We start from the raw sequence: 20,766 nt of genomic DNA on the forward strand, positions 1-20,766 counted from the left end.
TTTGTATGAAATTGGTTTTTAGGTGGGATGGGTTCCAGATCTGTGCCTATTTGGAATTGTGTAGATTTCTTTTTCTTTTTTAGATAATAAAATTAGACAATTGGGCATGATCTGGGAGTAACATTTGGTGAGAATACTCCCTTTTTTTTTAATTACTTTTCTGGGATATTTTATATATTTTTATCTTGGATTGTTGGCTGTTGGATTGTAGACTTCTCATGCCCATAGTTTCTGTCAGGTACATGTTTTATAGGATTACCCTGTCTTTATACTTTTATCCATTTGTTCTCATGGGGATACATATTTTGAGTCTTATAACAATTGCCCTGTTCAGAGTTTCTTGAAAAATATGTAATCTGATTCTTTTGTGTCGTGTCAATAGATGGATCCATTTTTTAGGTTCTATTGTTGGCAATGTGAAAAAAAAATGTCATTATCTTTATTATCTATTCTTGTCTCTGATTTTCTTACTGTACATTTAACCATTTCTAATTATGATGATGGGCCATGTCTATGTTGTATTTTTTAGGTATAAAAAATGGATCCATCTATTGACGAAGTAGATGCAAATGGTTTAATTGAGTTTGGCGATGGATTTGATCTCTGTGATGATAATTTAGTGTGGGAAGGGACTACGGTTGAGGTTAATGATGGGGTGAATCTCAATAATGATGAGCTAGTATCGGAGGGTAATGATGGGAAAGATGGAGATGAGGGTTGTAGTCACGAAGTTAGTAGTCCCAACGAGGTTGCCAGTCAGAAAAGTGTTATGAATAAGCCGTTTGTGGATCAAGTTTTTGAAACTTGGGAAGCTGCATATGAGTTCTACAATAATTATGCGTACGCTACTGGTTTTGGAGTACGAATATCTAGTACAATGAAGTCAAATATAACGAAGGAGGTGATATCGAGACAATACGTATGTGACAAAGAGGGACAGAAAAGAGTTAAGGAGAAGAGAGATGATGTGAAGGAGTTGAGGGAGCGTCGCCTTACCAGAATGAATTGTAAAGCGAAGATAACCATCAAGTTGAGAGATAATCAGTGGAAAATTACAACTTTCGACGACATTCATTCTCATGAGCTTACTTCTCCAGTTAAAAGGCAAATGCATCATTCACATAGTCAGTTCCGTAAGAACAAAAGTTATAAGAATTTGATTGAACAGCTCGGTGGAAGTAATTTCAAGCCTGCTCAGATAAAAAACGCCATTAACTCTACTTCCAATGCTCCCGTGGTCTCAACAAATCAAGTTATTGCCCATTTGAGAGCACTTAGGGAGAACAATATAGGTAAAGAAGCGGTGACAGTGGCAAACCATTTCCAAAAGAGAAAGTCTGAAGACCCGAACTTCTATTTTGAGTTGGAGTTAGACACGAATGGGACTTTGCGTTCGATGTTCTGGGCCGATTCAAGGGTGAGAGAAGCATACCTTACCTTTAGTGACGTGATCATATTTGATGTCACTTACAAAACGAATAGGTTTAAAATGCCGTTCGCACCGTTCACTGGAGTTAACCATCATAGGCAGTCGACTCTATTTGGATGTGCACTTCTTGCAGACGAGAGAGAGGAGACTTTCACCTGGTTATTTGAGCAGTGGCTCACGTGTATGTTTGGTAAAGCTCCAGGTGCTATAATAACTGATATGGACGGAGCTATGCGAAATGCAATTAGGAAAGTGTTTCCACAGACCAGACATCGGTTTTGTTCGTGGCACATAAAGAAGCATCTCCTTGAGCATGTTGCAGACATGAGAGATGCCGACAGTAATTTCTACAAGGATTACAATCATTGGTTTTTTAGGAGGAAAATAGAGGATTCTGAGACAAAATGGAAAACTATGGTTGATAAATATGGTATTGATGAAAGTCATTGGTTAGGAAAAATGTGGGATCTCCGTGAGCATTGGGTCCCCGCCTATTGGAGAGACACATTCACAGCAGGAATGACATCTAGTCAACGGAGTGAAAGTATAAATTCATTCTTTGATGGTTATGTTAACCAGAACACCTCTTTAGTTGAATTCTTGAGTCAATACGATAAGGCACTGGTTGAGCGGCGTAAAGCTGAATCCGAAGAATATTTTAAGTCTAAAAATACAAGTGCCAAATTGAACACAACCAGCCCATTAGAATGAAAGGCTGGGGCATTCTATACGAAGAAGATGTTCACCATATTCCAAGATGAGATGATGGGTACTTTTGCCTTATGGAAAGATAAGTTGGGAAAGAACGGTAATGTTGTGGAATACAGTGTAGGAATTAGGACAGATGACAAGAAGAAATACGTCAGGGTTCTGTTTGACAGTTCTAACGATGCAACTGCGACATGTGAATGTGCTAAGTTTGAGAGGGAAGGAATATTATGCAGACATGTCATTCACGTTATGGATAGAAAGCAAGTAACTACTATCCCCAAACACTATTTATTAAAGAGATGGTCAATTGATGCAAGGTATCGAGCTGGGGGCACAACAATACTAGTGGCGTGAATGGACTGAAGAGGTGGTGTCTAATGTCAACATGGCAGCAATTGATTGAAAAAGTTGGTAATGACGAGATTCTCTTCAAGAAGATGACTGATTTTTGTACAGAGCTTGCTGTAGAAGTTGAAAAGAAGGAGAAGGAGATTGTCTCTCCGCAGAGTGACTTGGTAACAGTTGGTAGCCAAGTGCAGTCAAACATTGGTCCAAGTCAAATACCTCAGTCAAACATTGGTCCCTGTCAAATACCTCTGTCAAACATTGATTCCAGTCAAATACTTGGGTTTACAATTCGCGACCCCGAAGTTGTAAGGACGAAGGGCAGGCCAAAGCGTGCCACGCGTCATGTATCTGGCATAGAGGCCACTCAAGCAAAAAAACAGCAACGCCAATGCAAAAACTGTGGGGAATATGGACATTACAGAACAAGCTGTCAAAAGAGGGCTAAGGTGAAACAAAATATGGTTATTACTCGTCATTTTTATTATGCCCCGCATTTTTTTCTTTTTTGTTTAAATATCTACTAATCTGCTTGCTAATAGGTGGCTGCAAATGAGAAGAAAAAGGATGATAAGGGAGAAGAAGCTGAGGGGGACCAAAATGTTGAAAGCATTGCCATGTTTGTGCTCTCATTTACTTTGATATTAAGTGCAAAAAATTGTTGTTGACCTTCTTTTCAGCCATCATAAGTATATTATGCGTTGTAAGTTTAAAAGAACTGCCTTAATTTTTCAGGTGAAAAGGAGCATTTTCAATGGAGAAAATAAAGGTGGAGAAGCATCACATTTGAGGTAAGTGTTAATATTCTTCAAATTACTGTCAATTCTTTGGGTGACATATTTGATGATGTTGTGTTTACCAGAGATTTAAAGCTCAATTTTCCCTTTCTCATATATGTATAATTTCTTAAAGCATTTTATGAGCATTTCTGCACTTCGAGGTTATGAAACACAGCCCAAAAGTTCTTTGGATCTGCATGCTCGAATGACTTTTTTGAGAATGGTAACGATTTATTAAAGACTAAATAGTATGTTACAGCCAAGGGGACAAAATGTCCCACAGATAAATATCTATCTGTATTTGGTTATCCATTACAGTACACTGAACTTGAGTACTGTATCATGAAATCGAACGTTATCCATTACAGTACACTGAACTGGAGTACTGTATCTATCTGTATTTACTAAATAATCCTTCAACCTTTCATTATCATGTAGTTGAGTTCTTTGTTTTGTGTTCTTATTACTGATTCAGGAGCAACAAATGGTGCTGGCCGGGCATCGAGATTCAAATCTAGAGGGGGAACTGAACAGGTACATACCTACCGTGGCTGCCTTTGGAGGGTTGTGCATTGGTGCATTGAGAGTGCTAGCAGATTTCATTGGCGCCATTGGTTCTGGGACTGGAATCCTTCTTGCCGTGACAATCATATATCAGTTCTGTCACTTTAATTCTTGTTTATGCTATGCAGAAGTACCTTCTGAGGTCTACTTTATTGAACTTCTTTTTGAATGATAGTCTAGTTTATTGAACTTACTAAAACCCATCTTTGGCACGTTCTGATAAGTGAGTAGTAGTTCTATTCAGTTTTATACAATTCGGGACGTGTATTTGCAGTAGCAATTTGTGCCATTCTATTCAATTATATGCATTTCAGGACCTGTATTTGCACTAAAAATTTGGTCCATAAAACTGAATAGAACTACTACACATTGGATGCATTGATAGTTTTTTTTCACAGCTTTTAAACGGGCCATATCACAGTTTTATGGACCATGCATTGATACTACACATTGGAAATGACCAAATCACAGCTTAAAAACGGGCCATAAAACTGAAAGGTAGAGACTAGAGGGCAAAAAAGCTAGTTATGGATACAGCACATTGGATGCATTGATAGTTTTCAGAAGAGGGCTGCTAGCAAAAACAGAAATCTGTTTTGTTAAAAAAGATGAAATAGTCTGTTGTCACACATGCTCAAGAAGACAAGGAAGTGAGCTTGAATCCCTACCAAATGTTAAAAAAAAAAGCTGTGGAAATGACCAAATCATTGGCCTATCCTGCATTCAAGCACATCTGACGAGCCAGTGTCATGGCTTCATTGATTCAATGACTTTGGTATTATTTTCTATGACAGAGTGTAAAATGGATGTAAATTAAGGGTTTAATAGGGTACTACAAAATCAGAGTAAAACATAGACATGGCCCATGATCTCATTCTATGCCAAACTCCTCAGGTAAAAAAATTCATCAAGACACCTTGAAAGAAGCAACCAATGCCTTTTCGTTTTTTTTTTTTTTTTTTGAATAGCGAGAAGCAACCAATCCTATAGTTGTGTTTTTTTGTTTTTTTGTTTTTTGCTACAATATTTTCCCTGAATCTTCTTTATAAAATTTCAACATAGTCAAACATGGCCATGAACTGTAGAGGCAGCTATGCACATCAGTTGGTGAGGGAGCGACCAGGACTGCAACATTGCAATTGTTGTATGAACCAGTACTCCAGTCCTTGATTATCCACTGAATTTTCGGGATATATATTTTCAGCTTAAACATGTCATCTTTGTGTCCAATACGAGGGCAAGTGACCTGGATCAAATTACATGCGTAATAGAGATAATGCAATAACTGTGATGACCTAAAAAACCTAATGGTGCAAAGTAGTAAATTGACTGCTATGATGTAAAAAAGCCTAGAATTCCATCACAGACAGAAGAAGCAACTAAGATTTTCAAAGATGAAAATGGAAACATGGGAATAAACAGAGAAAGCCCAAAACCCATCAAAAATCAAAGATTACATCACAATAGCTAATTGCTATAAAGTCCATCCATCCATTCCCAGGAGTCTTTCTCCCACCCAAAGTAACAGAAGCATAAACAGAGTATTATTTCCAAAAGTTAAAAATAGCACATGTGGGATCACTTGATACTACTACTACTCATTACCTAAAGGTAGAACCCTACCAAAGGATACTACTACTACTCACCTCAAGGTAGAAAGACACGAAAAATGCAAACATAAACCCCATAAATACAAACATAAACCCCATAATTACAAACACTTTGAACATATGTTAAATTCATTCTTTCGCATGGTATTCTTATGCTCGAGTGCTGTTACGCGGTCTTTGATCATTTTTTTCCGCCATTGCCTTCTCGTCGATTGTGAATCCTTCGGTAAGTGGCTGACTCGGTACCGTCGAAATCAATATCAACCCATTCAAAATATTCACACGGGTAGCCCTGCATGTCATTTCCAACATTAGAATTTATACATGTTAAGAAATAAAATGGAAAGCATAGTAACAAAGACCACAATAAAACCTAACTGGAAGAGGAACTCGTCACAGAAGAACTTGTTGAGGCTTGGGAATCCGGAGGAATGTTGGTCTCTTCTTTTCTATCTTTGTTGAGACCACTAATGGCATGTAAATACGCAGTAAGTTCAGCTTCTGCCTCCTCCCTACTCCCATACGAACGGAAGCACCCTCCACTAAACCCGTTAACTTGAACATGACAGTATTGCCAACTGTCATATACTCCTACCTGTCTTCCCTTAAAAACGACATAGAACTTGTTTTTTGCCATTAACCTGCAGAACTTGTTTTTTGCCAATACTTCACAAAAATATTGTTGTAGGAATCTGCTAACTCAGTACATGCTCAAGGGTCTCATTTAATACCCAAGTATAAAAAACTCGACACAAAAGAATCAGAATACATTTTTCAGGATTCAGGTCCTTTGGCTCTTAATGCCTTTTTAAAGAAACAAAAGAACCAAATGGTGCCAAAATGCAAGCAAAAATAGACAGGAATGCAAGAATGCAAGCGGAAACAGTCAAGTAATATCCCTTTGGCAAATGACAATGAGGATGAACAACAACCAATGTGTAAATGCAGAATATGAAACTAAAAGGAAACACTTATCATCTAGGATGATCCCATTGCCCTTCTATGGCATCCAAATTCATGAGTGAAAAAACTGTGATCTTCCTACTCAATAAATTCGGTGTGAACCATATGAACAACATTTATTGGACCATGCAAGGCCAGACCTATTAAACAAGGCTGAACCTATGTTAAACAAGGCTGAACATATGTTAAAAAAATGGGTGTAAACACTGTGATCTTCCTTCTCATCACCCCTATTCTTACTTTTTCATCCAAATTATATATTCAGTTGTTGTCCTCAACACTTTTTTCTCTTCGATGGCCCAATCACAATTATTATGGGCAGAATAAAAGGTAAAAAAAAAACAGAAAAAGAAAAAGGGAAGATGCCCACATGAAAAAACACAATGACTTTTGACAATGTCGTTTCTGAATAGGTTTTTTTTGGTATTACAAAATCAATGCCAAAACCAGGTAAGAGGTGAAAGGAAGAAGAAAAACCCTATTTCAGAGAGATCAAATGTCTCAAGAGAAACTCATGAGATCACCCAAAAAAAAAACTAACAAGATGACATGGGGTTGGTGAAAACCCAGTTTGACGGAAACGATGGAACCCAGACAAGATTTCAATCATGTAAAGGTTATTTCCGCAGCCCTATTTCACCCAAATCAAACCCCTATTTCAGCCCTATTTCGCCCCAAAAAAATCGAAGGCTTAGGGTTTTCAGCACCCCTATTTCACCCAAATTTTTTTTTAACAAGATGAAATACGTCTGCTCAAAACCCTATGTTCAGAATCAAGAAAAAACCGAAACAAGATTTGTCTCCTTAAAACCCTATTTGACGAAAATAATATGAAAATGGCTGCTGAAAACAAAAAAAAAGGGAATAGAGAGTTGAAGAAGGAGAAGCTACTAACCTTGGAGAAGATGCTGCAGAGTGAGAGTGAGAGAGAACGAGACGATGGGTTTGCGACGTACCCGTGAGAGAGAGCCGATGGATTTGAGAGATTCTCTTCCAGAAATTACGATGGGTTTGGGTTTTTTTGTTAACCAAAATCACACAGTGAGAGTGAGAGAGAACGAGAGAGATGAAGATATTTTTGGGTGATCCAAACCGTGCGATAGAACGAGAGAGATGAAGAAATTACGATGGGTTTGGGTTTTTTTTAGTTTTTCAAAACACAGAGAGAGAGAGAACTCCGTGAGAGAGACGAACATTTTTTTGTTTTAATTTTTTTTCGAGGGTACGTCGAAGACGTACCCTCTGTAACGCCGCAACATTTGTTTTCAAAAATGCCAATTGGGCCCACCATTTCAGCCAATCAGCGTACTTCTCTCTCTTCAAGCGTAAATAACGAAATGCGCTTCAAGCGTATAATCTTTTTGATTGTATTTAAAGCTTTGTTGTTAGTGGGAAAAAAGGCAGGAAGAACATTTGTTTCGAAAAACTATGACTTGCGCACAAAGGAGGACGATCCTTCCCTCAAAGTGGGTAAAGAGGTTGATCTTCCCTCCGAGAAGAGGTAGATACCTTAACCAATGAAGCCTGCAATGTAAAAACTAATCATGTGTTCCTCTCGTGGAAGGAGATGCCTAAGGAATCTATGGGGCTGCCAAAATGCAATGAATTGGGGCTTTCCAATTTTCATCCAGCCAAATGAGGCCGTCTAGTGCTTTTTCATTCGGTCGCTATTGTCTTGAGGTTATATAATTTTGTAGGGGCTATACTCTTTATTCCTGGCATTATGAGGCTAGGAAAAATGTTAACCCGGGCGGGTGTGGCTCTTTGGTTTGAAGTCATGGGTATGCTCCCCTGTGATGAGTGTTCGAATCCCCTGTAGTAAACCCGATGCACGTGGTTTACGGGTGATTGAACAGGATTAGTCCCGCTCTAAAATGGGGTGAGGATACCCTATGTCAAAAAAAAAATGCTAGGAGAAATTCCCTCCACCTTTTATTTTGAATTAATTATAAGATGTCTGCCCGACTCCACGTTCTTTTTTAGGTTAAAAAAGTAATCATATATGAAGGAAAAGATTGAACTTTCTTTTTTTTTTTTTTTTGGACGTAGATCTAGAATTCTATTCAATTTCAGTTTTCATAATACGAACTATTCTTTAGTGTACCTCACCCTATTTGAAATGCAATATTTATTCATTACAAACATTTTTTATAGAACTACTACAATGTATTAGTTAATACACACCATGTACTGCAATTATGCCACTTAATAAAGATTACATTGGAGGCGAGGGGTGAAGAGTACTTCTAGTGGAGTTGCTTTCGTTGTTGTTACGCTTATGCCCTCATCCAAATCCACAGGCGCATTGGAGGGGGTGACCATGTCGAAGCTATGAAGCAGACGAGCGAGCATCAAGTGCATGACATGGAAAGCAAACGACATGCCTGGGCACGATCGCCGGCCCGACCCGAAAGGGATGTAATCAAAATTATGACCCTTCAAATCCATATTAATGTTGTGGGTTAGAAATCTCTCAGGTCGGAAATCTAATGGGTCTGACCAAACACGAGGATCACGGTGCAGCTTCCACAGGTTCACAAACACTCGTGTGCCTGCCTGGATGTGGCACCCACCGATGTAGCAATCCTCGATAGCCTCGTGGAGTATTGCCAGTGGGGCCGCAGGGTAGAGATGCATAGTTTCCTTGACAATGGCTTGGAGGTACACGAGGTTCCTGATATCCGATTCATCCACTTGTCTATTCTTTCCAATGTGGAGGTCCAACTCATCTTGTGCCTTTTTTATTACATAGGGATTGCTTAGTAGCAAAGAGAGTATCCATGTTAGAGTGATCGACGTGCTGTCTGGGCCAGCTATTATCAGAGTCTGTGTGTGTGTTTTTCAAAACGTATAGATGTCCACCTTGTTCCAAGATCCGAACAAACGTAAATAGGTTGGCCCCAAAATCCATCTCTCCCTCTAATCTGTAGAGTTTTTAAATTGTGATGTCCTACTCATCAGATGATTAATTAGGGCCATTCATTAAAAACTCACATTAAAGAAGGCAACTGGCATAGACACAATTACCGTGCTTTCTTCATAATGAACCCTGCTTAAAAAGGAAGCAGGGCAATGTAAATATCTGCTTCATTATAAAAGGAGCACAATATATATATATATAGAGAGAGAGAGAGAAAACGGTTCCTATACATATGTGTAGAGAGTTCTCTACACACTAGCTTAAAATACAGTGGGGGCCCACATTGTTTGCGTGATCCAAGCCATCCATTTTAAAGGTCCTCACATAGATAGGGTGTCTACAAAAAATCAGATCCATAGGATCATCCCAACCCTACGATTTGTGGAGGTAAAATGGATGTCTTAAAACCTTCACAAATTAGTCCATTTTTTGCCTCCACAGTTTGAATGGTTAGGATGATCCAATGGATTTGATTTTTTGTGGACACCCTATCTATGTGAGGGCCTTAAAAATGAATGGTTTGGATCACCCAAATAATGTGGCCCCCACTCTATTTTAAGCTAGTGTGTAGATAACTTATCTACACATGTGTGTAGGAACCGTTCTCTCATATATATATATATATATATATATATATATATATATATATATATATATATATATATGAGGAATATGTCCGTGCGCTCAAGCTCTAATAAGGAATGGTGCGCTTGAGTGTACCAATCACATGGGTCCCACAATTTCTGTGAGGATCCAAACCATTCATTTGCAAGGGCCTATCATAGATAGGGTGTGTATCAAAAATCAGCTCCATTGAATCATCCTAACCCCTCCAAAAGTGAAGGGCAAAAATGGGCAGATTTGTGGTCTGTCCATTTTGACCTCCACAAATGGATGGGTTAGGATGATCCTATGGAGCTGATTTTTTGTATACACCCTATCTATGTAAGGCCCTTTCTAGTGAATGCTTTGGATCATCCTAACAATGTGGGCCTCAATGGTTTTTGAGCTCAAGCTCACGAATATGTTCCAACGCTCAAGCTCACAATCCTTTTCCTCATATATATATATATATATATATATGGGAATTGCTAGCGTCCATCGCAAAAGGCATTTCACCACTACTCTATTTTGATGATCGTACTCTTCACTTTATCAAAAAGTATGGTATGGCCTGCACAAGAGGATGATCCAAACCGTCCATTAGATGGGCTAATGCCTAAATAGGTTGTGACTGAAAAATCATTTCCATAGGCTGATCCCAACCCTCCGATCTATAGAGGGACTGAATATATAATAGAGGGTTGATCCTAATTGTGTGAAATGTAAGAAGGCCCTATGACATTCCAATGGACTGTCTGATTTGAAACGGATCGTGACTCAATCAAAAAATAGGATCCCAAAAGCTCTTCGAGCAAATAATAAAATCCAGCTGATAAGGAATCCAAATCGATCCTGACCAAGAGATACGTGAGTCCGACCCGAACTGTGTTTGACATCCCTAGCCTTCATGCCATCCTTGACACATAGGACCAATGATGCTGGGTGCCAAATTTTTACTGTGGCAATACGATATATATCTTGAATGAAAAATTACAAAATAAAAGTTGTGGCTTATTACCTCGGAAATTGCCTTAATGACTCTATCAACATCATAGCCGGGAAACTGAGCACCTTCTAGGATTGATAGCATCACATCCATGAAGTCTTTATGACCTTCGGCTTCGCCGGAGAGTTTCTTCCGGCTGCTCGTCCAGGCAACTACCGAGGAAAGAATCAATTTCCTTAGCAATCTTCTTCATGACTTTCAAGTTCCCTTGCAAATCCATCCACTCAAGAAAAGGTAGTGCATCCGACAGTTCAAAGACCTCAAAAACATTCGAAAATTTATCGATTGCTTCCCGAAATCGTCTTGCATCACAGTCATCATCGGCAACATCATTCCCGAAAATATCGTTTTCCGACAATCATCATGACGACCACATTCAATGCCAAGTCATCAAACCATCGCTGCATATCAACCTTCACCGGATTCTGATTGTTCTTCACCCAAAGTTTATATAACTGTTTAATGCAAAATTCAACCTCGGTGACACTGATGTTCTTGAGCATCTCAAGTCTGCTATTGGATAGAAGCTCGAGGGTGACAATCTTGCGAGTCTCGCGCCAATATGGCCCATATGGTGCAAGGCCAATCACGGCATGATCATACATCATGTACTTGGCAGCTGCGATTCTAGGGCGAGTAGCAAGAACCTTGTCATTGGTAGTGAAGCACTCCTTTGCTAGCTCCGGACTACTCACAACAAGCACGCGACGCATACCGAGGTGCATCATGAAGGCTGGGCTGTACTTATCTGCCATGTCACCAAGTGTTCGACACCGTTGCTTGTGGCCTCCGAGGAGATGGAGGTGGCCAATTATAGGCCAAGCTCCGGTTGGTTGCGGTGCTTCCTTGCTGTTACTCTTGTTATTCTTGGTCCTTCCCATCCATAGGTTGAATAAAATAACCAAGGCAATAAGCCCAGTAAGAGCTTGGAGTGGGAGTAGAAAGTCCATAGCTGGGTGAAAGATTAACGGAGAGGGCAAGGAGATATGTTCATTTGTTAGGTGGGAAATATGTTCATTTGTTAGGTGGGTTATATGGTTATATCAAATTGGAAGAAAAGAATCTTAGACGAAGATGTGGCTATGGTTCGAGTTAGGGCTGCAACTCGAGCCGGGTTTTACCGGACCCGCATCGACCCGACCCGAAAATAGCCTGGGTTGGGTTCAGGTTTCATGGGTTTCGGGTCGAGCCGGGTTGAGCATTCAGAAGCCCGCATGAATCTCGGGTCGAGCCGGGTTTGAAGGGGCCCGACCCGACCCGACCCGAGTTACATAAGTTATAGTATGTACATTTTTTTCTATTGTTAATTAAAAGTTAAAAGTTAAAAGTGAAAACCCACGCACCCACTGTTATTGTATGTGAGTGTAATTTCTGCTTCTATGAGTTGAGTTGATTCAAGTGTTTGATTCAGCATTGTTTGATTGTAATTACAACATTGTTTGATCACAACATTGTTTGATTCAAGTGTAATGTGAGTGTAATTATAACATTGTTTGATTCAAGTGTAATGTGAGTGTAATTTCTGCTTCTATGAGTTGAGTTGCCTTGCCAAACAAGAATTTTCCTTAAAAAATTGCGTCAACGTGAAAAAACCCGACCCGACCCGAGATTTATCATGGGTAGGGCCGGGTTTGGGAATCGTGGGTTTTCCGAAAAAAAACCCGACCCGACCCGACCCGAGATATTTCTCGGGTAGGGTTGGGTTCTCCAAAACCCGACCCGAGTTGCAGCCCTAGTTCGAGTGTTGAAAAAAATAAGAAGGACGTGGCGGCTATGTTTTGTTTGTGTTCACTGAAAACTGAGAGCAAGACAATCTCAACCTTTTACCACTGGTTTTTATGAGACTTGATTTTATAGAGTATCGTTGAAAAGCCGAAAATGACTTGATTGTTTTAGAGTATCTATGCAAGCATGACCCCACGAGGATAGCGTATTTGACTCATGTATCTATGTATCTAGTTAAGTTGCCAAAAGCCCAGGGTGTTATTTGAAGCAACGTGTATAACACGGAGAATATGTGTGCTATAATAAGCTAGGAGGAAATTCACGCTTTTTTTATTTTTGGAAAAATTCTCAAAAAATTGTGATTTTTATCTTAAAATCTCAAAAAAGGGTGAAGTTGGCTAATTTCTCAAAAATGGGTGAAACACATCCCAAGGAGTGTTTTATGACTAAAATGCCCTTATGTTGCCTTTCCCTCCAAGAAAATGAGCAACAAATCCCAATGCATTTCACCAACCGATTTGACTTTTTTACCCTCTTCTTCCCACACCAAAATCAAACTCCATTGGCTGTTGTAAAAATCCCAAACGAAAATCCATTACAGAGAGGTGAAAATGTAGATTTTATTGGATCTTTTCTTTGGCTATCAAACCTAAGCTTCTCAAGTAGGTCCATTGTGCATACATTTAACATGTTCCTTACACTGCTATGATGTATTGTCATCTTGTTTACTTATTAGGGATTTGTTATGGTTGTGTTAGGCATTTGTTATTGTCATCATCCTCTTTCCAATGCTATGGTTTATTATTATAATCTCTCTATCTCTCTATTGCCCTCTATGTTTCTATTTAGAGTAAACCAGGATGAAACTCATGTCTATACAATTACAACCACTATAAATAGTGAGAATGACTGTATTTATTAGATTTTAAACACTCGGAACCACTAATTAGACCTAGGAACCACTAATTATACCTAAGAACCACTAATTTTACCTAGGAACTACTATTTACCAGTATTTAGTGGTTCCAAGGTATAAATACTGGTTCACACAATCTAATATTACTTCAATGGATGTCAAAGTTGTAATGAATGTATGAACAATGAGTTAAATAGTTGTCTAAACAGTCAGATCTTATCGTGGTTCATAGTTTAGATGGTCTAATACTTGTTCTGTTCCGGGAGTTTAAATTGTGAGATTGAAATAGTTATGCAGTCAAAACTACTATATATAGTGAGAATGACTGTATTTATTGGATTTTAAACACTCGGAACCACTAATTAGACCTACGAACCACTAATTATACCTAGGAACCACTAATTTTACCTAGGAAACACTATTTATCAGTATTTAGTGGTTCCAAGGTATAAATAGTGGTTCCAAGGTATAAATAGTGGTTCACACAATCTAATATTACTTCAGTGGATGTCAAAGTTGTAATGAATGTATGAACAATGGGTTAAATAGTTGTCTAAACAGTCAGATCTTATCGTGGTTCATAGTTTAGATGGCCTAATACTTGTTCCATTCCGGAAGTTTAAATTGTGAAATTGAAATAGTTATGCAGTTAAAATTACTATAAATAGTGAGAATGACAGTATTTATTGGATTTTAAGCACTCGGAACCACTAAATAGACCTAGGAACCACTAATTTTACCTAGGAACCACTATTTCCCAATATTTAGTGGTTCCAAGGTTTAAATAGTGGTTTCAAGGTAGAAATATTGCTTCACACAATCTAATATTACTTTAGTGGATGTCAAAGTTGCAATGAATGTATGAACAACGGGTTAAATAGTTGTCTAAACAGTCAGATCTTATCATGGTTCATAGTTTAGATGGCCTAATACTTGTTCCGTTCTGAGAGTTTAAATTGTGAGATTGAAATAGTTATGCAGTCAAAACTACTATAAATAGTGAGAATGACTGTATTTATTGGATTTTAAACACTAGGAACCACTAATTATACCTAGGAACCACTATTTACCAATATTTAGTGGTTCCAAGGTTTAAATAGTGGTTTTAAGGTAAAAATATTGCTTCACATAATCTAATATTACTTCAGTGGATGTCAAAGTTGCAATGAATGTATGAACAATGGGTTAAATAGTTGTCTAAACAGTCAGATCTTATCGTGGTTCATATTTTAGATGACCTAATACTTATTCCGTTCCGAGAGTTTAAATTCCAATAAAATTGAAATAATTATGCAGTTAAAATCATTATAAAAAGTGAGAATGACTGTATTATTCGATTTTAAACACTCGGAACCACTAATTATACCTAGGAAGCACTAATTATACCTAGGAACCACTAATTTTACCTAGGAACCACTATTTAGCAATATGTAGTAGTTTCAAGGTATAAATAGTGTTTTCAAGGTATAAATAGTTGTTCCATAGTACAAATATTGCTTCACACAATCTAATAGTATTTCATTGGGCCTCAGATGTTATGGTGGCTCAGAGTTTAGATGTCCTAATAGTGGTTCTTTGATCTTACAGGTAGATTGTTGCAAAGATGGTAGAAAGAAGGGCTTCTTTTATCTTACACGTTGATGGGTACTTGAAGGATGAAGTATCATTCCAATATGTTGGTGGGACGAAGATGTGTCTAATTGTAAATCGCGAAATTAAATTTTCGGAATTGCAGTCTCTTATTCACCAGAAAATTGGGACCACAGGAACCGACGTGTCATTATCTATAAAATGTCGATATGTCGTGGATCCATATCAAATCTTATTATATGACATTGGAGATGATGATGACCTACATATGGTGATGATGCTTTTTGAGAATGGTGTCTATAATTCTATGAGCCCGTACATAGATAAAGAGTACAAAGGTGGAGGAATTACTTCTCATAACCCTACAAATATTGGTGTACCGTATTCTAGAGCAATTGCACCCATCCAGAGGTAAAATATTAAACAAACTGGGGTTTTTTTGCATCCATTATTGAAATTCTAATTCCATTATTATAACTCACCATTGGTCAGAAATGAAGTGGATATGAATGAACATTATGAAGATCCTATTTTGTATGAAAATATTGGTGTACCTTGAATATGGGAAGAAGAAGAAGAGAAGACAAATAGGGGAAGAAATCTGAGAGAGAAGATGAGAGTAACTTAGAGGGAGGAGAAGAAACCTATAGAGGTGAGAAGCCAATCAATTTTATTCAATAAGCATCAAAGTTCACAATAAAACTGTAAAGAGGCCTATAAATAGGCAATTAACAACCTAAAAGATAGAAACCTACTAAAATAAGAATTTTAAAAGACTATACTTCCTAATTCTAAATAACATGAAAAATAAAAGCCTAAAAATTAAATAACATGGAAAATTGTTTGGTTGTAAAATTTGAGCTCAAATTCCATTTGACTTCAAGACATTGAGGAGACATCATCATTACACTTTTTCCTAGTGCTCTGTTTGGTTTGTGGAATTTTAGTGGAAGTAGTCAAAGGGGGAGGTGACAAGCATGGAAGTTGTGTAGGCTTGTATAGGGGAGAAGAGTGGTAGTCAAAAGGAAAAAAGGGGTAAGGCATTTGGTTGCTAGAAGAGGTGTGGAAATATTTGCGTGTCATTATAAAAAATGGTAGTTGAAGAGAGAAAGGGAAGAGAGAGAAAGAAAGGAAAAGGGAAATGATTATATAAGACAAACAAATTCCACTCTTCTTCTCCCAAAAACACTCCAAAAAGGAAGTTTTGCATTTGAATTTTAGTAGAGGGGACAACTCCGCCACATCAGTGCTACCTAGGAAAAAAAAGCTAATGATGATGTCTCCTCAATGTTTTAAAGTCAAATGGAATTTGAGCTCAAATTTTGCAACCAAACAACATTTGGCATTCCATATCCCCTAAAATGCCCAACCGTCTTCCACCTTTTTTGCAACCAAACAGGGGCTAGTTGGCGCTGATGTGACAGGAGTTGTCCCCTCTACTAAAATTCCAATGGCAAACCTCATTTTTGAAGTTTTTTTGTGAGAAGAATAGTGGAATTTGTTTGTCTTATATAATCGTTGCCTTTTTCCTTTCTTTCTCTCTCTTCCCTTTCTCTCTCTTCCACCACCCATTTTGATAATGACACCCAATTATTTTCACACATCTTCTAGCAACCAAATGCCTACTGCTTTTTTTCCTTTTTGACTACCACTCTTCTTCCCTAGACAAGCCTACACAACTTCCATGCTTGTCACCTCCCCCTTTGACTACTTCTTCCAATTAAATTCGAGCAACCAAACAGGGCATTAGGAAATTCTTTCTTACCCGAAAAGTCAGCTATTGTAGAAAGTAACCTTTCCTAAAAGTCTGTTGGGACTTAATCTTTCTTGCTTCACAGATAAGCAACTTTCCTTATTTCTCTCCGAAAAGTCAGTAAACACTTTCCTTTCGTTGATTGTTATCCAAGAAAACTATTCCAGTTTCTTCTTTCCGCACGGAAGCTGTGAAAAATGGAAAATCTTCTCCTCCAAGTAAGCACGATCTTCGTGGAAACTCCTAGGTGATGGAGCAATCCATTGACAAACAGGAGAATAGGTACCGCAATATTCGCGCGATTGTCTCTGGCAAATCGGAAGCACAAATTTCGGCAAGCGTGCACCACCTTGTGCCGAATTTGAGAGATGTAGGATCAAAAGACGAGCAGTAAGCCCAAACAGGAATGGAAACCCATATAAGAAATCTGCTTATTCTTGCAGGTTTCTTCCTCAAGAACTGAAAAGGTAGGAAAACAGGGGTTGAGAAAGATGGTTTTCACCCGGGGCTTGGGATCTAATATTCAGGGAGGAATTGGGAACTGTTCGGGCTTTAGTTAACTCATACAAAGAGGCTTTTGTTGATCATAGGGGACTAATTTAAGGAAAACTTGACATGTAAGGGCAGCAAGGTGGGTGGCTGTGGTGGCGTGGGTTGCGGCTGATGCACGATGGTGATGGGTTAAAGTTAATGAAGGAGGGGTGGAAATTTGGTTTAGGCTAGGGTTTATGGATATGGGTGGCTGGTTGGGCAGCAGTGAGGTGGTGGAAAAGGGTTCTAGGTTAGGGAAAAAGATAGGTTGGGGACTGATTTTTAATGGAAAAAAAGTGATAAACGAACTTGAATATACAGGCGATTCGCAGCTTGATCTTCGGAGAGTTGGACCTTTTGGATCTGATACTAATTTTGATGTAGGATAGGGAAGAGAAATAGAAGAAAGGGGATAAAAGAGAAGAAGAAGAGAATAGATGGGAACAATTTTGTCCCTGCAGTCTCTGCAACACCTACTCGACTGAAGTTGCTCCTGGAAAACGATGAAGATACGGTGAAGGACATACTACGCATAGGTAAACTAGAGACGGATTCGTAGGGGAATTTGTACCATTCATTGATGTAAATGTCATTCCAGTATTCTAAGTGTAATGATGATCGATTGCGCAGATTTTCAGTGGACTTGAATGAAGATTGTGAAGATCCTAACCGTAATGACACATAGTACGACACAACTCAACATACGACCACTGCAATGTAATGTATTGCTTTCCTTTATTTGAAACTTCTAAGTTTGTCGCATAAAATATTCTAACTTATTAGTCCCAATCATGCAGGTACGATGCAGAGTTCAGTAGGAATTTCTTCCATAACGATAGTCGTGTTAATGATGCTATTGACGTTGTTGAGGATGATGAGATCTTTGGTGAGGACTCTAGTGAGGACTTTGGTGAAGACGTTGGTAAGAACTTTCGTGAGGACAATGAGGACAAAGATGAGGAAGAGGATGACGTACATAACATTGTGGGCGATCCATTCAGCATTGCCTTAGCAAGGGACCAGATAGAAATGGATGAAATGGTTGTTGATGAATTAATTGAGGGGAATATAGGAGATGAGGAGTTGAAGGTCAGGGGAATCTTTCCAAATTTGAAGGTCTTTAAGAGGATAGTTAGAGAGTATGCAATTGGACGGAAGTTTGCATTTGTCCCAATTGAGACAAAACCTAGAAAGTATGCTGTTAAATGCAAGGTTCCAAGTTGCCCTTTTAGAATCACTGGGACAAAGTACTTGGATTATGTGAAGGTGAAAATGTTTGTGGCAGAGCACAAATGCTCAAGTACTTTGAGCGGTAATAATCGTCCTCTTGTCACTGCAGCTTGGGTAGCTGAAACCTGCCTAGGGTTATTTCCCCGTCCAGAAGACGTGAAGCCTAGTTTAATAAGAGAGAACATCAAGAATCAGTGGGGTGTAACCATAAGCTACAAAAAAGCTTTCAATGCGAAGGTCCTTATACATGAAATTAAGTGTGGAAATGCCGAGGCTTCTTACCGCATCCTTCCCGCATATGCTCATGAGATGGAAAGATGTAATCCTGGTACTAATATGCGTGTATACCGAAGTCGAGAGCTATGGAGGAATGGAGATGAGACATTTGGCAGTTTATTTTGGTCCTTGGGGCCTAGCATACGTGCGTTTAATTAAACAATTAGACCGTTGGTCCTAATTGATGGGACACACTTGCGAGGCAAGTATAAAGGAATTTTACTAGTCGCAACTGCACTAGATGGTAATGGTGGGTTATTTCCGTTAGCATTTGCAGTGGTTGAGAGTGAGTCGTATGAAAGTTGGCTATGGTTCCTGCGTTTATTTCGCCAGATGGTTATGTCAGCAGAGAAGAAGAACGATGACTTTACAATTAGCTCCGGTCGGATGAAGGGTATACCTAGAGCAATATCTGAAGCATTACCTGGTGCATACCACAGCTACTGTATTCGTCACCTGACTGCAAATTTTTATGCAACCTTTAAGAATGTAGTGCTTCATAAACTTTTCTCGAAAGCCGCATATTCCCTAAGGGAGAGTGAGTTTAAGGAGGCGATGGAATGTACTAAATCAAAGAATGCAAAAGCGGAGAAATGGATATCTGAGATTCCTAAAGAAAACTGGGCCAACGCATATTTTAAAGGGGCTAGGTGGAATGTGCTGACAACGAATGCAGCAGAGTGCTTCAACAACGTACTAAAGGGCGCAAGGGAGTTGCTGATTGCTTCGCTGGTTGATCATTGTAGATGGAAAGTACAAAACTTTTTTCAGGTCCGTCGGAAAGAGGGGGCTAAATGGCGAACGCGTTTGACTCGTAAGGCAGAAAAGTGGTTACAAAAGTCATGTGAGTATGGTAGTAAGAATACACCATATGCGTGTAGTTTCACTTTATATGAAGTAAAATCATTAACTAATTCTGATCGGTGGATTTAGTAAAGAGAACATGTACTTGTGGTCTTTTCCAAACGATTGGATTACCGTGTGGGCATGCGATAGCAGCCATGGGAATGAACAATTTGGACCCATATGATTACTGCCAGGAATGGTATTTCGCCTCAAAGTATCGGAGCACATATGAGGAGGTGGTTCATCCTACTTTAGATCGAACACAATGGGCGACGCCTTCCCACGATCTGGCAAAAGTATTGCCACCACGAGCAAAAAAGTAGCCTGGACGGCCAAAAAAAGTACAAATACAAAGAGTGCTGCAAACTGAAAAACATAACAACTGCAAAACATGTGGGGAACTTGGACATAACAAAAGAACGTGCAAAAATACGCCCATTGTAAATCGTCAATTAAATATGACTCCTATCGGTCCTGCGGATCCTACACATGATAGGTACGTGGTATATATGTGTGGAATTATTAGTGAGTAGGGACTTTCCATAATACATCCATTATTTAATTGATCGGTGCCATCTTTTTTGTAGGTCCGGCGTTTCGTTCCCACCTCCATTCTTTTGTTAGGGATGAATATGGAATTGTTGGATTTTCGTGCACAAAATTTTGCCCTTGCATTCCTTGGTGACCATTGATAATTTTGGCGGATATGTCCACCAGTCAATTATATTTATCAGGTAGTTTGTTCTAAGAATTTTTTTTGTACCAAGGCAACTTTTTTGTTTATTTTGGTAGAAAAAGCTTCTCAATGTCTTTGATGCTACTCAATTGTCTTTGGTCCTACTTAGTAATAGAATTGTGATTCCATTTCCAAAGGAACACATGACCAAAAGTTTAAAACAATACATTAATAACAAAAAGGGATATGCATGCCAATTGACAACTAATAAAAGGACAACACCAAAAGGGAGA

General features: G+C 38.8%; 1 protein-coding gene, 2 long non-coding RNA genes and 1 pseudogene across 5 annotated transcripts in view; 2 read left to right on the top strand and 2 right to left on the bottom strand.

Moving 5' to 3' along the window:
- The window catches only part of LOC143851238 (uncharacterized), a 62,831-nt gene extending 42,320 nt beyond the window's left edge, over window positions 1-20,511 (top strand). Inside the window, exon 3 of one of the 2 annotated variants that reach the window (XR_013236269.1) lies at window positions 20,385-20,511. This is a non-coding gene — a long non-coding RNA (uncharacterized LOC143851238). Of the gene's footprint in view, window positions 1-8,701; window positions 9,225-20,384 lie in introns of those variants that run through there. The other variant, XR_013236270.1, reaches the window with a different exon arrangement.
- Window positions 2,503-4,017, top strand: LOC143851727 (uncharacterized). The gene is made up of 4 exons (XM_077361210.1): window positions 2,503-2,934; window positions 3,028-3,104; window positions 3,221-3,276; window positions 3,740-4,017. Exons 1-3 carry the CDS (start codon window positions 2,518-2,520, stop codon window positions 3,222-3,224), a joined length of 498 nt encoding a protein of 165 aa, XP_077217325.1. The 5' UTR covers window positions 2,503-2,517; the 3' UTR covers window positions 3,225-3,276; window positions 3,740-4,017.
- LOC143851382 (uncharacterized) lies at window positions 5,254-7,608 on the bottom strand. The gene is made up of 3 exons (XR_013236311.1): window positions 7,297-7,608; window positions 5,817-6,079; window positions 5,254-5,730 (listed from the first exon to the last, which is right to left on the bottom strand). It is a non-coding gene; the product is annotated as an uncharacterized LOC143851382 (long non-coding RNA).
- LOC143851237 (cytochrome P450 82A3-like) lies at window positions 8,591-11,917 on the bottom strand (annotated as a pseudogene). The gene is made up of 2 exons (XR_013236267.1): window positions 10,943-11,917; window positions 8,591-9,227 (listed from the first exon to the last, which is right to left on the bottom strand). The product of XR_013236267.1 is annotated as a cytochrome P450 82A3-like (transcript).
- Window positions 20,512-20,766: the final 255 nt, after the last annotated feature.

The sequence above is a fragment of the Tasmannia lanceolata genome, unplaced genomic scaffold (assembly GCF_043159265.1).
Source record: "Tasmannia lanceolata isolate RefF3 unplaced genomic scaffold, GAP_Taslan_0.1 ptg000018l, whole genome shotgun sequence".
In the NCBI taxonomy this organism is placed as follows: Eukaryota; Viridiplantae; Streptophyta; class Magnoliopsida; order Canellales; family Winteraceae; genus Tasmannia; species Tasmannia lanceolata.

What these genes read in the sequence shown, in the direction of transcription:
- LOC143851727 (XM_077361210.1), top strand. Translation starts at nt 2,518, where the DNA reads ATGTCAACATGGCAGCAATTGATTGAAAAAGTTGGTAATGACGAGATT. An exon ending in GCTGTCAAAAGAGGGCTAAG is followed by an intron (nt 2,935 to 3,027) that starts GTGAAACAAAAT and finishes GCTTGCTAATAG; the next exon opens with GTGGCTGCAAATGAGAAGAA.